Source organism: Calonectris borealis, chromosome W, assembly GCF_964195595.1.
Source record: "Calonectris borealis chromosome W, bCalBor7.hap1.2, whole genome shotgun sequence".
NCBI lineage: Eukaryota > Metazoa > Chordata > Aves > Procellariiformes > Procellariidae > Calonectris > Calonectris borealis.
Window position 1 is genome coordinate 7,095,954 of NC_134351.1, and position 17,134 is coordinate 7,113,087.

General features: G+C 39.5%; 1 protein-coding gene across 2 annotated transcripts in view; it reads right to left on the minus strand.

The window, feature by feature from the left end:
- LOC142074872 (phosphatidylinositol 3-kinase catalytic subunit type 3-like) overlaps positions 1–16,451 on the minus strand; it is a 79,308-nt gene extending 62,857 nt beyond the window's left edge. For both annotated transcript variants that reach the window (XM_075135795.1, XM_075135794.1), the window contains exons 1-6: positions 16,188–16,451; positions 14,150–14,338; positions 13,489–13,632; positions 11,110–11,239; positions 5,100–5,186; positions 4,302–4,397 (exon numbers count right to left, since the gene is read on the minus strand). In XM_075135795.1, coding sequence (XP_074991896.1) covers positions 4,302–4,397; positions 5,100–5,186; positions 11,110–11,239; positions 13,489–13,632; positions 14,150–14,338; positions 16,188–16,255 — 714 coding nt within the window. In that variant the 5' untranslated portion in view covers positions 16,256–16,451. The remainder of the gene's footprint in view (positions 1–4,301; positions 4,398–5,099; positions 5,187–11,109; positions 11,240–13,488; positions 13,633–14,149; positions 14,339–16,187) is intronic.
- Between the last annotated feature and the right edge of the window lie 683 nt (positions 16,452–17,134).

The window sequence follows — 17,134 nt, forward strand, 5'->3', positions numbered from 1 at the left end:
AATGTTTGGGGGGGAAAATCCTTCTGAAAAGAAACACATCTGATGACAAGAGATGACATACCCATTTCTATCTACTAATTGGTTATCTTCCTAATCAAAACCATAAGGCTGCAATCTGACTTGACCTTAATGAAACAACAAAGGATTACCAATGCCCCAGTGACAAACAAGTTTCCGGTCCATTTAGACCCTTCACATAAAAGTGCTGTAGAAAAAACTTGACACAGGAGTGGATTCACTAGCAACTAATAAATGTTCAAACTCCTACTGAAGCATTTATAACATCTATATCCCGTGTGGATTCTCTAGGGATAAGCAGTAATAACACCCATGCCATTACATCTTTCTCTCAGTGAAAACATTCAGATAAAATAGCTGTAAAGGGAAAGAGTCTGACAAAGCTTTTTGGCTGGTAAAAATGGGGCGCCTACCCCACAATCAAAAACCTATGACAGCTACTACCGACTCAGAACTCACTAGGATGAGAATGACAAAAGCACAATTGCCTAAAATTTGCTTACATACAAAACTAAAATAGAAAATGCACAAAGCCTTCCAGTGACTAACGTCAAAACATTTATAACACCCTTTAAAACCACGATTGGGAATTGTTTCCAAGACTAGTGTTAAAAGAATGATTTCTAAGCTCATTGCTGACATGTCTTTTTTTAACCTTTCGAAAGAAATATTATGACTGTTCTTTAAACTTCTCTTCTCAAATGCAGCTAGATTATGCTGAAAAGCTCTAGTTATATTCAGCTAAAGCACAAGGAAAACTTTGTTCCCATTGCCTTTTAGAACAAAGCCTTAAGCTTCAACCAAAACTTGCTGTGAAACCAAGTTTTGCCAAAGCATTCGTGGGACAAGTTACTGTGTCAAGAGTTAACATTTTCAGAACAAACTATTTTGTGAAATCCTTAAGAAGGCACAATGCCATTAGTTTGACCATGAAGGACGTCGGTTGTTTAACTTTGCCTTCCAGTTAGATTGAGACGCGGCTCTAATCCTCTCTCGTATTTGGAGAGCACCACATGGATCACTGTGACCCTGACCATACAAACTTACTAAACCATACCAATGCCTGAGGGTCAACTCTAAATCAGCATTTGAATTTGGTCAGGTGCATGCTTTTGAAGTGTCTCTCCTGATCATCCCCATGTAGTGAGCTTTGGTTCATATCATGGAGGTTTTAGAAATACCTAATATCCTCCAACTGCCAACAGTCATTCAGCCCACAGGACTTGATTAAAGCTAGTCCCATGCGTAAGAACACAGTGCAGACATTGGGCCTTCAGCAACCTCTTCACTGTAAATCTGCTCCTCTTGGCTGCATTACTTGCCAGCACTTCCAGAACCTGAGGTGACCTGCTATTTTGCTACTGGGAAACAAAAGAAACATCAATACTAAACAGCATTAACTTGCTTTAAACTACTATGTTACAGAGGTGTTTCACTTACATGAAGGTCAGTGTGTGTAACTTTATATATCTATTAGAGCCCATTTAAGAAAGTCAACAAAATTTGCAGAATCTTTTGAATCAGCAAGATTTTTTTCCTGAAAAATCAATTTCACAACATCAATAAATGAGGAGGTTCTATTTATCTTATTCTTTAGTCAAACCATCATTTCAAGTAACACCAATGGGATCTAACTTCTCCCATACAAAAAGTACATGGACACCCAATGCTGTAGACACGACTTTTTCTTTCTTTCAAGCCATGAAAAAGGCTCTGATAATCAGACTACTTTTTTTTTTTTAAACAAACTGGATACAGCAGTGCAATCAATTTACTTATTCAAACAAAGGTTTCACCTGAAACCTGCACAAAAACACATTAATGATAAATGCTGGTGTTATTTGCACTTGAAAGTCACACTGAATTTTTGCCTAAATGGAGAATCAGAAGCAATGCCCTCATTACTAGCAGACTGCTATCCTTTACCCCTTGAATGCTCTATTAAAATTAACTTAACAGAGAACATGGAAAGAGCCACTGCCACTTCACTTCATTGTAATTGAATGTTGAGTCAAAGAATCTCAAATTCTATCAGCCACCGTTTAACAGGCTAGTTCTTCGTAAACACTTGAAAACAAATTTATCAACAAAACTGTGACAAGTAATCTCCACTTCGACTATCGGTCACAGGCAGGTGACAACAGAACCTACTTTCATTAGACTCAATATACTGGATTGGTGATGCCGGATATGTATACTGTACACTGTAATTGGAAGCATGACAAAACTGAGAAGACAGGCACTAATTTATGTACTGTTTCCTACTGCTCCCAGAAAAGGGTCAAGAACTTGTTGAAAAGCTACTTCATAACAACAAATCCCTCAAACTGCCGTTAGTTACAGCTTTAGTATGTACTATTACACATTCAATTATTTTATTTCCACAACAGCAGCCAATTCAGTTATTTTGTTCTATGCACTTTTAATATGCTTCAGAAAAAGTTACAAGCAAGATGCACTCTTGAAGTCTGAATCTTCTTTCCCACACCTTGCACATCTGTAAAACCATAATGATGACAAAAAAAGCTGTGTGTGTAAATCAGGAATAATTCATGTATAATGATCAGTTTCTGGAGGTGAGGGAGAGAAATCATTTTTAGGAATGTCACATTCAACTATAAAAGTAAAAGAGCCAAGAGGACACAAAGCTGCACGGTAGCCACGCTCATCAGTTTGCACCTGTGAAAAGTACAGCACTTTCTAAAGTAAAAAGCTAATGGTTAGTAAAATGGTTCAATATTTTGATCATATTCCTTTATGCTCTCCAGAAAAATATTTCCTTGATTTCCACAGAAGTAAATAACTTTATTTTGTTTCATGGAGGAATCCAACACATTGTAGGTTTCATTCCAATTTGTAACACAAGGATTACACGAGTTTTGTAATAGTAAGATCCTTTACAATAGCTGGTTCTAGGAGAAGTCTGTAGAAGCACTATGAAACAAGCTATTCTAAAGGCAAAAAGACTTGGAAAGGTGAGGAGAGGTCCCACTGTCAACTACAGTCCACCAAAAGAAATGCTAAAGGGCTGCTTGGACGCTCAGGCAGGAAGCTAAGCAAGTTTTTAACCAAGACACCTGCCTAAGGCACAGAGTTTTACCAAATTTCATCTTTTTCAACTCTACAAGCTGTTTTTAAGAGATTTTAAACAAGCCTTAAGTTCTTATGTAATGGTTTACTGAGACACAGACATTCATAACTAAGCAACTAACATGTCAGTACAATAAATACCGGGGGTGGGGGGGGAGAGGAAGGCAAAAAAGACTAAAAACCAAAAAAAAACACCCCACCAAACAAAAAACTACCACCAACCCACCTACATATGTGTGTATGTCACATACATAGAAATACTTGTAATCTATTTTCCTTTGTATTAATATTTTCTGTACTGGATTACAGCTTTTTTAAATTCTCAGAATAGACACCGCTTAAAGTTAGTGCCTCTGTTCTCAGCAGGACTCCAGTCTCCTTTTCTACCTTCTTTCTCTTTCCCATAAAGCTGCATTACTCAGTAACTTTCTGAATTCTTGTGAATCTAAACATGCTGAAAATTTTAAGAGGTAATTACTGACAATTTTTTTTTAAACCAGATTATAGATATACTGCTTTTTCTATTTCAGTGGGTCTTTCTACAATGCACAGGTCCATAAAAGTACTGATAATGCCTTCCAAAGCCACACTGATGTCTGTTAAGCTCACTGTTAATCCTTTGTTCCATTAAATTTGAACTCATAAAAAACCACGAACCACACTGCTTTGGAGATCTGTTTTGTAAACAGAAGGAAAAGATGCAAGACATTCCAATCCAGAAGTCTTTTACTTAATTGACTTCCAAAGGATTTTCAGCCTGAAAGACTAAACTTTTATATTTGTTCATTTTAGAGAAAATGTTCGCCAGCAGACCTCCTGTGCAAAGTTTCAATAATTTATCCTTTATAAAGTTACCAATCAATACAGGTACATTTCTTCCTGATATAAGACACAATTTTACATACAGCTACTCTGAAAGTACTGCTGGATGACTGAAAGAACCATAAATCAAAAAGTTTTTAATCACTCACACTTATTAAATTCTGTAATCTTGAACTGTATTACACAAATGATTGACTTCTGCAATCTTGTTACATCTATACTATTTGATTTGCATGTACATAAACAGTTGCCACTGACAGCTGTCTGCCACTATCCTGCAGCAGAATATTTCACCTCAGCAGAAAAACCTATCCATTTTAGGTGCGTACGTTGCTTTTTAAAGACGACCATAAAGCCTGCAAGGCACATACCTTTTCGTAGTAAACTATTCCATATTCTTTATCATCACACTTGACGCAACGGAATTCAATCATCAGGTACATAAAATTAGAACTTCGTTTTTCCCTCTGAGGAGAGAACCACCACAGATGTGTATCATATATTGAAGTGCATCAATCTCCGGCATTCTCAGTACAGCAATTACCCTACTTCCTTTGTGCTGTAACTGATTAATTAGATTATCAGTTGTTGTAGCAATTATTCAGTTAATCATTTCATAGCACTACTTGAGACCATATCACCTTTTTCCTGACATTCTTACTTCCTTACATTCTCTCTTCATGATAAACATCCACGTGTAACAGATAAAATCACACTGTTTTCATCAGTGGCTCGCGACTGTGGACTAAAGGTCTTTAAAAAGGCAATGCAGAATAACCAGCTGACAGCTGGGATTTTTGTATATTTTGGGGGTTTTTTGGTGTATTGTTTTGTTTCGGTTTTTTGGTTTTCTTGTTTTTTTTTTTAAAATCATTACACACAACTATGCATGTCAGAGTCAAAAACCAAAAGACAAAAAAAAATCACTGTTTCAGATAAAATCATGAAAGAGACAAATTAAACTTGGACTACAAGATTAGATTTGCAGCTCATACACTTTCAGAGGAAGATTTGCTCATGCATGCATTTTTGAAACGCTTTACCTAGAAAAAGTGCTTAGAATTTTAAAATCTACATAGGAAACAAGAAAGAAGTTCACCCCTAAGCAAGTGAACGTTCCATTAGCAAGATCCCAAAAAACATTACAAATCTGATGTACAATGGCCTACCTCATTGATCATTTCTATTTCTCTAAAGGTCAGTCTGTCCAGCCAGTCCACTTTCACCATATGACCTTGCCGATGAGACTTGGTGAGCTGCATGAAAAAACACAATGATGATATTTAAATTGCTGGGAGCAAGAAAAAGAATATCAAAGTCATAATTTTACAGAGACACTAACATAAAATCAGGGGAAAAAAAATAAAGGAACTGGAAAAAATTCTTGTACAAAAACCAAAACCATGTTCCATGCACATCATCATTGAATTTTAACAAACAGGAACCTATTTTTTATGTAAAATCACATAACAAAAATATTTCTTTTTTGTGTTACTAAGTTTCATATAGCAAAACTTACCAAGCCAAACAAAAAGAAGATACTTCAAAGATATCCAAATTGAAAAATTCTGCCCTTGTTAGCGTTACCAAAACAAGTTCTTAAATTGGGATTTATACATCGCAAAAGGTCAGCCAAAGACTTAGAGCAAGTCGTAGACAACTTGTTCTCCCTTTCTTTTTAGTCATATGAAAAGTAGTTCAAATTTTATTCCTACATCTACGTATTGCTGTAGTAATAACAAGGAAGCTGTTTAAAGGACTATCTAACAGTAGAAGCGTGAAAGAGAAGATAAGCAAGATACGAGCCATACTACCTGTAGTTTCAGATGCACTAATACACAATAGTTTATGAAAAACTCAGCAGAAGACCACACAAATATGAACAAGAATCATCTTTTCGGCTCCTAAGAAATCACAAGCATTCCTCAAAAAATTAGTAATTCTTGCAGTATGCAAGGAGATATGCAAAGGGACTAGAAGACATCAAGTTCTTTCATGTTTCAAAGAAATCAGTATCTGCCTACAAAATGGCTAGTGAAGAGATGCTCAAAATTATTCCTATTAAGGGAAGGGTTACGATTACTACTTCATCAGCTTTGTTCTGCGGTCAAGAAGCCCACCCATGAGACTTCAAATTTGAACAGGCCATACAATCACACCAACTGCTATTTCTTGCCCAGCTGACAGCTAGGGGACAGGTAATACACCAAGAGTACTAGGACAGCACGTTAACGGAACATACTGTATGTAGGAGAACGCAGGATAGACAACAACAGCCTACATCTTCCATACAGAACTGAAGATGAGGTTACCACAAAAAGAAGACACGGAAGACTTAAGACTTGCTATATGCTGGGAGTTGTCTAGGTTGCACAGTTTGTCAGATACCTGCACTAGACTTTCAGTAGCTCACCACTATAGACACAAAAAAAAACCCCACTGTGAACAAAAAAGGTTCAGAGTTTGCACCAGCAGTACTGTTTCATTATCCTCGCTCAAATCTCCAGTAAACTGATGTCTTAGCAGTACAGGCACAAGTATTATTGCACACCAAGGATAACCTGGGCTAAATACAAACCCCATCATGATGTACTCTGAGAAGAGCATCAACTTCATGTCCAGGTACAGATCCTGACATATCTGGACAGTACATTCATGACAAACTTACAAGAAGCCAAGCTTCAGAAATTATGCAGAATCAAACAGCTTTTTACATCTCTTAGAAGCAATACTGACATAACAGGCAAATAATTGTCTAGTCTCCAAAAGACTGTAAACAGCCATTAAAACCATCAATGAAATGAAATTTCAGTGTTCTGCAGTCTCCTTGCAGGTGTTCTTGTATCAGTGGAACTGAACTGTGAAAGATCAGCTGGTAAGCTTTTAGCCTTGTCTTTTAACACCTGGATCAACTGCCCCTTCATATCCAACCACAGACCATCTTGCTTGTTCACCTTCCACAAAGTGACTTCTGGCTGTTTCAGACAAGTTCATTGTTGTTTTTTTTTTTTTTCTCTTATTCACCTCCCCAGAGTTTAATTTGGTGTTATGGTCTAACAACACTTTGGATACTGGTTCCTGCCTCTAAGCAGGAAACAAAGCTCCCACTGAATTTGGAACTGTTTTCTTGGAAACAGTTTGTCAGAAAGAGTTGGAATACACTACAGCCCACACCATGGCCTCTGCACCCTCTCAAGATCTGAATTAAGTTTTAAGGCAGATTACTTATGAAAGCAAGCATGACATTTAGCTCTGAATGTCAATACTGGCTCATTTCACAAATGTGTTCTCTAATTCAGCTTTTCTGATTCTTGGTTCCTACTAAGTCTACTAGAGATGAGGTTTAAAATTTTCCACTGAATATTAATCCTCAACTATAGTTATTGGCTCTATCAAAGTAACGGACTCATCAAAAACAGTCACAATTTAAAAAGCAGTCAAAAAGCTATTCAGTTGGGAGGAAAATCCCACTTTTTTTTTTTTTTTTAAACCTATTTCCAGATTTGCTGGGAACTGGCCATTTCAAGAAGCACTAAATAGTAAATTAGCCATGAGCATCTGGTGCCCTTTGTTCTAGACTCGTTCCATGAAACACAAAAACATAATCCCATAACAACTATGAGCTTGTTTACTTAGAGCAGCTGATTCACCTAACATTTCTTTAAGCTCTAGACGACAGTATAGCTTGACAGAAGTAATAAGATTTTGATGCAAATTTTGGAAGACCACTGCAACTTCTAAGAATTAATTAACTCCGTTCAGTACATAGTAGGGGCTTTTTTTCATTTGTTTTGTCTCCAGTAAACTCTGGGACAGCTAATGTTCAGATTAGCTTCAATAAACTTCAGAAACTTAATAGTGCAAAAGGAAAAGGAAGGGCGGGCAGGTGGGGGGGCAAAGTATAATCCTTAATAACATTTCAGGATGCTGGATGTAACCAAAGCACAGAAATCCAGTCTTTGGGTTCTTTCAACCCTTTATCAGCAGGATTGTAAACAGCAGCAAAATATAGTAATATTTTTTTGCTACCTTATGTTACATTCTGCAGTCAGTTCATCAAATTCTATCTCAGCAATATGACAAAGACAGAGTGGGTCAGGACTGTACTAAAAGAGTAACACAAGACTTGGCCTTTGCCTCATATGTGACTTTCTAACATATTCCAAAGGTAGAGAACCAGCAGCATGCAGACCAGTTATAACCCAAGATGCTGTTTCAGGCAGGCTGGACATCATCACTTAACGCATTCACAAATGTCCTACCTAGTTCACAGAAAAGGTCTTCTCATTCTCAGCACTGAAGAAATTCCTTACCCTTACATGTCCACCATTTTAGCCACTTCTAAATTACTGCCTTTTTTTTTTCCCAACAAAAATATTTTTTCTTACTCAAGGTAGCCCTCTTACTTCCACTACCTTAAATTCAATGCATCAAAATTTTCAGAATACCACATTCACATCCAGCACTGATACACAGATTTAGGATAACACTTATCAAAGCCTTGGCAAAAAAATGTTATTTAGATACCTTGGTCACAAATTCTTATTCATTTTCTTGTTCACTGCACTAGAGAATAAAGAAAGAAGTCATTCGGTGTGTTTTAGAGGAAAATTTCTCTCTTAAACCTGCAAACCTCCCTTATAGAGCGGAAAAAAGTCATAACACAGCAACTAGTTAGGCCTGCATACGAGACCCAGAAGATCTGCAGGCATATATATACACACACATGAAGAATCGTTCTCTTGGATTAATATTTAAAGCTGAACATAAGAGAGAAGCTAGTGCATTCCCTTCAGGGAGAGAAGCATTCATCGTCTGCTACTAAATAAGAGGCGTCCCTTTAGATACTACCTCACCACTGTTATTGCCTAATTTCATTCAGCCAGCAGAAGGTGTGAGGGAAATGAATGGATCAAACAGAACTTAAGAGTACTTTTGTTCAAGGTCATAAATTAACACACCACCCATGGGAGAAACATCTTAATGTCATTAATATTTGAGCATGCTAAGGCATTCCACACCCTTTCCGTTAATATTCCTTAATACAGGAAAAATCTGCATTAACAATGATCCCCAGGATGCAAAGCCATGGCTTTTTCATCAGTAGCAATTTTACAAGCAACATTCATGTGTTTTGTAAGAGCACAACCATATGGCACCTCAACATGAAAGGAGAGACTTGCCATAGTATCAATTATTTAAGGTAAAAGAATGCAACCCCTCCAGCAGCCAGTCATTGGTTTTATAGAAACTCCCTATAATAATAAATACCACACACATACAAACACAAAAACTCAGAAGCATGTCAAGAAAATAAGAAGTTATCTTTTAGATGGAGAAAAGGTCCTTCAGCAAGCTCTTCTCAAAAGTTACTTATTATCTGGAGGACTCTAATTTGGCCTCTGGTATCAGACATCAATCAATAGCATGACACTTGTAACTCTGTCCGATAAACAGAAAAAACCCAAACCAAACCAAGAATAACAAAGTCCAAACAAACTCATCTTGTATTTAATTAGTCCTACTCCTCTTACCTATATTTAAATATACCTTCACATACAGTCACATCAGGAGGCATTCAACAACTGATGAATAACTCATAGAAAAACTGAAGCCGACTGTACTCAAACAATGGCTATTTAGGAATGATACATCACAAGAACCTCATCTGCTGTGTAAACAGCTGTGCAAATGAAAGCTTTCATAGACACACTACCCAGAAACCCTATTCACTTTGCTACCATCTGATGGTAAAATGTTTTTATAAATGAACACCACAAAATATCAGTGAAAACATTCTCATCTTTCAGAAATTAGTATCTCCCAAAACAGCTTTCAGAAGAGAAGAGTGGTGGCAGTGATGTTATTAGCTTTTTATTAGCCATTAACTAGAACTCTCAATTGGGATGTGGAAGGAGAATTCCCTCCTCCTCCTCAGAGGCTTTGAGCCCTCATCTCCCATATGTCAAAAGAACTGGCTAGAACAGACCCAGGTATTTTAAGACTGAAATACTCTACATTATTTGTATTTCTTGAGCTAGGGAGCATAAGAGAGTGAAGGGAAGAGGAGAAAAAACACTGGCAGGATATGGTCATGTTTGCATAACAGAACTAACATGAAAGGGAAAGCCTACACTCTAAAACCCTTTCTCAGAGACCCACTGCCTGCATCATCTAACCATCTGATGAACTATAAACAAGCCTTGATATTTAGTGTCTGTCTACAGAGCTTCCTTAGGCTAGCGGGGATTTATTCTATGATCAAGAAATGGGGCACCACCACTGGCAGAAAGGTTTAATGAGTTTTCCATTATAAATTCAAAGTGAACTAGACTAATAAAAGAGAGACCCTACATGAAAGTTAGTTTATTGCTGTGATAAATCTCTAGATGAGAAAATGGACATATTTATGGCACTGGACCTATCTTTCACTGCGAGGTGAAGATGGTGAGGATGGTGAGGAGACCAACATTAAGAAGCAAGTACACTAAGTGGGTTGAGCGATTTGGCAAGCTTGGGGTAAGCTTACGTGAAGAATGAGAGAGATCAGCTAGTAAAACAGTTCAAGAACTAACATCTACTGATCAATTCCAGAAGTAGTTTTGATGGCAAAAATACACTCTGCCATCAAGCTGGGAGAAGAAAATACTAACATACACACATATCAATGAGCTTAAATGAACGAAACTTTGGTTAATTTTTGCAGTTCTACTCAAATTCTTTCCAATGTAGAGGTATGTCATACTCATCTGAAGACACCAGACAGCTTTAAATCTGAAGGATGGCTACTGAAAGAAACGAGACTGGCCTCACAAGTTACTGTTAGGAGCTGCTCTTACTGAACCTGATGGAATTTTGGCTTCAAGCATCTTTAAGGCATGTTCACATTTTCATTCTTTACAAAGAATTAGAATGTTAAGTTGTTACAACAGAATGCTATGCATATTAAAAGGTATTTATAAGTCCCCTTTTAAAAAATACTTCAGAAGCAAATGAGTATGATCTAGTTTACTCATGTGTAAAAATCCTGTGAAATACCTAAACAATCAAAGCAAGATAGCTTTCACATGAGAAAACAACATGAGAAGCCTGACTTTATTAAAGCCTGTCTTCATTTCACTTCAGTGAAAGTGAAAGCTTTCACTTTTACATCTGAAAGGTTACTTGCTATTCCATTACCTTTGCCAAGCGGCTCATTTGATCTTCAGAGACTGTGCTGCTGGTTCTCCCAGGAGTTTTGGTGGGCTCCGAGCCATCAGCTTCTACGTTGGGCCAGACTTTCAAATCATGCATTCCTTGACGAAACATACTGCAGGGAAAAATGCAGAATCGCTTCAGTAAATTCAAAATAATACAGTTGTCAGGTATCAAAGTATAGCACCAGCTGGAAGAAAATGAAGTAGCTTCCTTTGCCAAACCTACAAACATGCACTGCCATGCATAATTTAACTGAACTGCAAAAGTGCCTCGCACCTTGTGCCTACAGCCTTCACTTTTATTGGCACACAGAGTTTAGAAGAAAATGAGTAAGTCTGAGGTAACTTATTTGGCAAATGGAAGAAAAATGGGTAATTCCCAAAGTCAGCAGGGTGGTACAAATGTAAACTGAGGACAGAGCTTGACCTTCATATTTTTATTATTTGTAATGAAGCAGAAAGTATTCCTCTTGACTTGCAAATTATAATACTGACTTTAGGTCTGCCAGTCTGAAAAAATTCAACTAAAACACTACCTAAGTTTCATTTGAAGGTCAACTGATAATCAACTGATAAAAAGCAGCCTTCTGAGCTGCCAAATAATAAAAAAAAAAAAAACACACAACCGTCAACACACCATTTTCTCCATCTATGCTTGAAATTGAATTGGTAATTGAAATTGTGCAGTGAACAGAACTTTGCAGGGTAACTGACCACACCTTTTCTCTGCAAAACCCTGCTTCCCTTGCGTATTTGTGCTGATCCACCGATGAAAGATGCCCCAAGTGCATTAGTTTTGCCAGTAAGAGGTGATCACTTAACTCAAATAACTTCAGGTAAACACAACTGGAAAGAACACTTTAAAAAGTCAACCATTAAAAATGAGAAATACCGATCAGAAGGACCATCTGATCTTGAATTTACAGATCACTCTGTGGAATACTACTACAAGGGTTTCCATTTACAAGTAAATACAAATCTTGAAATTATTTGTTGCTTTCTGTCTGTCTACTTCCCCCAGGCCCCACATGCTGGAAAGAAAAGTAAATTTCATTTATAAATTATCTCTTTTTCCAGGAACTATGCTCTAATGCTTTAAAAACTATAAGCAGTCTTTGGGGCATAGTCCAATTGATCCAGTTCAATTTTCTGCCCTAAGACAACGTCAATCTTTTTGTCAAAGCAATATCTTCAATGACAGAGATACAACCTCTCTCTACAGTCATTTTCTGCATTCAAGTGTTACTAGAACAGCTTTCCTAATGCTAACCTAAACTTTTCTTGCACTTCAGTTTAGGCTTGTAACTTCTTATCCACTGACAAGACAAAAAAGGCTTATTTCTCCCCATTTTCCACCGCTACCTACATACAAGAAAAGTGTTCCTACAGTCTTTTCTTCAGCCTCACTAGTCTTTACTCCTCTTCCATCACACCTGTTTGCTAGACGTTCAATGATAACGGACTCCTTTAGACTCCCCGTAGACAGCAACTTGCTTAAAGTCAGTTATATAGAATGGAACATATCCCAGCGGAGTGGACAAGTATAGAGAAGGAGGATACAGTATTGTCCCCGATGCATATTTGTAGACTGTTCATATATTCGATGTTGTTTGCACATTTCACGAGAGCATCACAATGCTGAATCATGCAAAACTTAAGAATCACTCTAAAGCCCAAATCTTTTCCTCTGTTTTCCTGGGCAGCTGCTTCCCATTCTGTATTTGATTACAATCAATTGCAAAAAGTACCAGCACCTCATACTTTTCCTTAAACTGCATCCTATTCTTTTTTCAGTCCCTTTTGCACTTAGTCAAGATCCTTTTGATGTATTGTCACCTTCCAGCACACTTGTAATCCTTCCCATCTTAGTGTTATCATCCACAAACTTAGTAAACCCACCCTCTATTGGATCACAGATTATTAATTTTGAAAATTCCTGATTCACTGAGTTACACTTTATTCCTTATAAATAATACTGCATTAACAGCCCAGTTGCAAGCCAATTAAATGAATTATCTTAAGTATTCAGTACTGGCATCCATGCATTACAGAAGTATACATATGAAGTGATTTCAGCATTTCCTACCTTAAAATCCAAGCTTACAGATCTAAAAAAAACCAAAAAGCCTAAATTTTGGTGTTACACAAGAGAAGACTTTTTTTTTTTTTTTTTACAACACTGTAGCATGTATGAAGTTACACTCAGGAAGAAATAGAGTAAATCATCTATGTATCTGATTTTTCAAACATGGAACTGTTAATCCAATTTAAAAAAATGTTAAAAAAAAAATTCTCTCGTAACCACTGCTACCTTACTATTCACAAGTAAGTTTCAAATACCATAAAAGAAAAAGCAGTATACCCATATTTCCCAAAGAGCGAGACCGTTGTTCCTCCCACAGGAACTGCTTTACCAGGTCCATATACATCCCAGATGGTCAGAGCCACCTGCGCATTGCGAGGCAAGTCTGGATACTTCACAGGCAGTTTCAGCCATTCATTCCAGCTGCAGAGAAACACTTTTTATTAGTCACAAAGCTTTAGAATTCAAGTTACTCTGAATTAGTTTATACAACCCAGATTCTCTTTAGAATATGAATTTCTATGGGCAGATGGACTATTTTCCCCTGGGCTTTAACCATTCAAATACTTGTCTTGAGCATGATTAAAAGGCTAGAGACCAAACGAAAAATACTCTAGCTTGATGACTAAGTACCAAAGATCAGTTTGTCCAGTAAACAGTATGAAAGTGTGCTAATCCAGGCCCCAGAAGTTATTTAAGTAGTGAGCCATGCCCAAACAGACAAGTAACAATTTTACTACTTACCCATTACACAAAAAGGTTGGTTTTGTGCTATCAGGGCAACACTTAATAACCATACAGAGACTTGAAGAAACATAAGTTATTTGAAGAGGACAGTAAAAAACAAATCTTTTCGACACACATAAAAACCATAGATTTATTTATATAACTTGATGCCCCAGTAACTAAAAGGAATATGAAATAAAAGGCAGTCACTTACTTCCATCTAGTGCTAAAAGCTTTGTAGGAAGTTCTAACTGGAAGAGCAAGAGGTTTCCCTTCTGCAAACACCTGACAAGTTACATACAGGTCAGAGCAAGTTTCCTGATACAGTCCTGAGAACTTCAGCATGGGATCTTCTAAGAGAGCTTTGTAACTCTTCTGTTCTCTTTTCCCTTCCAGACTGCCTCTATGTGGGGAGGGAAAAAAGACAAAATTAAAAAAAGGAGGAGGAGAGGAAGAAAAAAAATAAATAACCCATTTATTTTATCCACAGTAAAAATCCTATTCTATTTCCATAGCTTCTATTTAGATTGTCCAGTACTGAGGCTATCCTCACTCTGCATTACCAGCCGGTAGCGAAATCCAAATATCAGAGAGGAACTCAGGATGTGAAGTGATGAACAAATACAGAATTATTAGTATGCTGATTTAGGCGGGGGGGGAAGAGAAGAGAAGGGAAGAATTACTTGTTTGTCTTTTCAATGGAGATAACTTCTTCTAGTACAACCTGTAGATTCTCAGACAGCATCAAATGAGATACCCTAAGCAGGGCAATAATAAGATGACATATGCTGCTAACATTAAAAAAACCAAAACAAATATTAGATTACATGTGCTCCAAATACTATTGGGGGGGGGGGAAAAAACCACACACTACATGATAAGAAAAGCCTTATTTTTAAGTTGTATGAAATGTGAAACGTATGACTGGTTTTGGATGCCAGTCATCTCTCTAATCAACAACAAATCAAAGCTCAAGTAAGCAGACTGTTCAAATCAAATTTGATTAAATCCCTGCAACATTTTGCAGAATGCTAGTGTTAAGAGTAAATCAATGGAATTTCTCAGGCCTCAGCTATACCATGATGAAAACAATCAAGCATATTAAGTATCTGACTGTGGATGCACATATGAAAACAAAAAAGGAATTGTGGGGGTGATGGGAAAACACAAGATCAATCTTCCAGCAAACAAAAAAAATCTATCAGTACCACAAAAACACTTCAGAGCAGATGAACAAGTTTCTTGCAAGAAACTAGCACAGCACATTCCTGCATGACATACACTCCGATGCACAAAAAAAATCCTAGTTGTATTTTTGTTAGGTAGAATTAATTAGCAAAGAGGACACATGCATCTGACTTTAGATACCATCTTGCATTCAGAAATTAAACAACTGCCAAATAAGCTTCCTCAAGTAAGTTTTCCAAAAAAGTGCAATATACCTTAATGTAGGTATATACGTAGGCAATATACCTACATTAGGTTTACTACATTTTAGAGCCAGCCACGTCCCTCCTGCACAAATGTAAACATCCCATTGCTGTGATGCAGAAAAATCCCAAACTTAAAAATTAAACAATGAACCAGCGAATACATCAGCGTGTGATAATACCAGCTTCAACAAGAGCGCTTGCATACACCCAGTTAGGCACGCACCTACATGTTGCAGCACCTGGATCTGCCCACAACCAAGAACCCGACTAAGAGCAACTTGCTTTCGAAGGAGCATGCAAACAAGCAGGAAACAGTTTATCTCCTTCCCTAACCCTGAGGAGCGAGCTGTGACACCAGCAGGTGAAAGGTTATCAGAGACATGAGCTGAATCTTTGCCTTAAAGCACCGCCCTGCGCTACGGGACCTACGGCCATGAACACCTGGAACGCGTTTGGAGCGAAGCTTACAACCCCGGCCCTGCTGCCGCCGCGGCCCCTCGCCCGTCCCGTCCCCGCGGTACGGCTCGGCGGCGGGGGACGCTGACAGGGACGCGGCCGCGCTGCCTCCACCCGGCAGCGCCCGGGGAACCAGGCGGCGGCAGCCAGGAGCTCCCGGTGTTGGTGAGGGGACAGAGCCAGCACCGCCGCGTAACCGGACTCCCGCGGGGAAGCCAGGCTTCGGCACCCAGCGCAGCTCCGGTAAGCGGGCGGGCGGCCCAGCCTCCCCCAAGCCGGCGGGGACCGGGCCGCTTCCCACACAGCCCCGGCCGGCCGCAGCGGAGCAGGGGGACGCTGCAAGCCCCTGCCCCCCTCACTTACATCTTCAGCTGCACGTTGATGTCCAGGTCGCAGCTATAAACGTAATAAAGCTTCTCGGTCTCGCCCATGGCTGCCGCCGGCCCCCGCCCGCCGCCTCAGCGGCGCCCGAACCCTCCACCACAACCGCCCGCGGGCATGAGCGCCGGCCAGCCCGCCGCCTGGGCCCCGATCGCCGCCTCGCTCTGAGCATGCGCTGCCGCCGCCATCTTGCTTAAGGGAGGAAGGAGCGGGGATGCCACCGCCTCCCGCTATAACCGCCCTTTGCCAAAATGGCCGCCAGCCTAAGTCAAGCCGAGTGGGCGGCCCCAAGATGGTTGCGCCCACGTCTTCTCTCACCACTATGGCTGCCGCCGCCTGTACGGCACGCAAGATGGCCGCTTCCATGCGAGGCATGGCAAGATGGCCGCTGCCCTGGGTGGGTGCGAGATGGCTGCCTGTGCCACCTGAGGGCAGAGAGGGCAGGGCAGGGCCGGGCGGTAGCTGCCACCAGGGTGATGTGCTTGAAGGTGTCAAGGCTCTGACTCCTGCTCTCTTTTCCAGCGGGAGTCCCAGCAGCACCTGGGTTTCCCAGCGTCTCTCCCCTCCAGCTGTGACTCTCTGCACTGCAGCCAAATGCTTCACCTCCAAAACCCTCCTGTGCCCTGGAAGGCGGGTGCTGCTTCTGCTTTGTCCAGGGGCAGCCACACACGGGGTAATTTTAGAGTTAATGATTCTTCCTTTACGTTACTGACACCTCTGAAGGAGGCCAAGCAGGAACGGCAGTTGCCTTCTGCCGCCCTGCAGCGAACGCTGTGCGGGACGCGGACATTACAGGTTGATCGCTGAATTCGTTGTGCTGATTTTATCATGAGTCTCACATGCTTAATTTGGGAGTATTTTTTGCTCATTTGTTATGTTTTTCCTGAAGCCTAGGCTGTCAGCAGCAGTAGGTGACCAAGAATCATCAC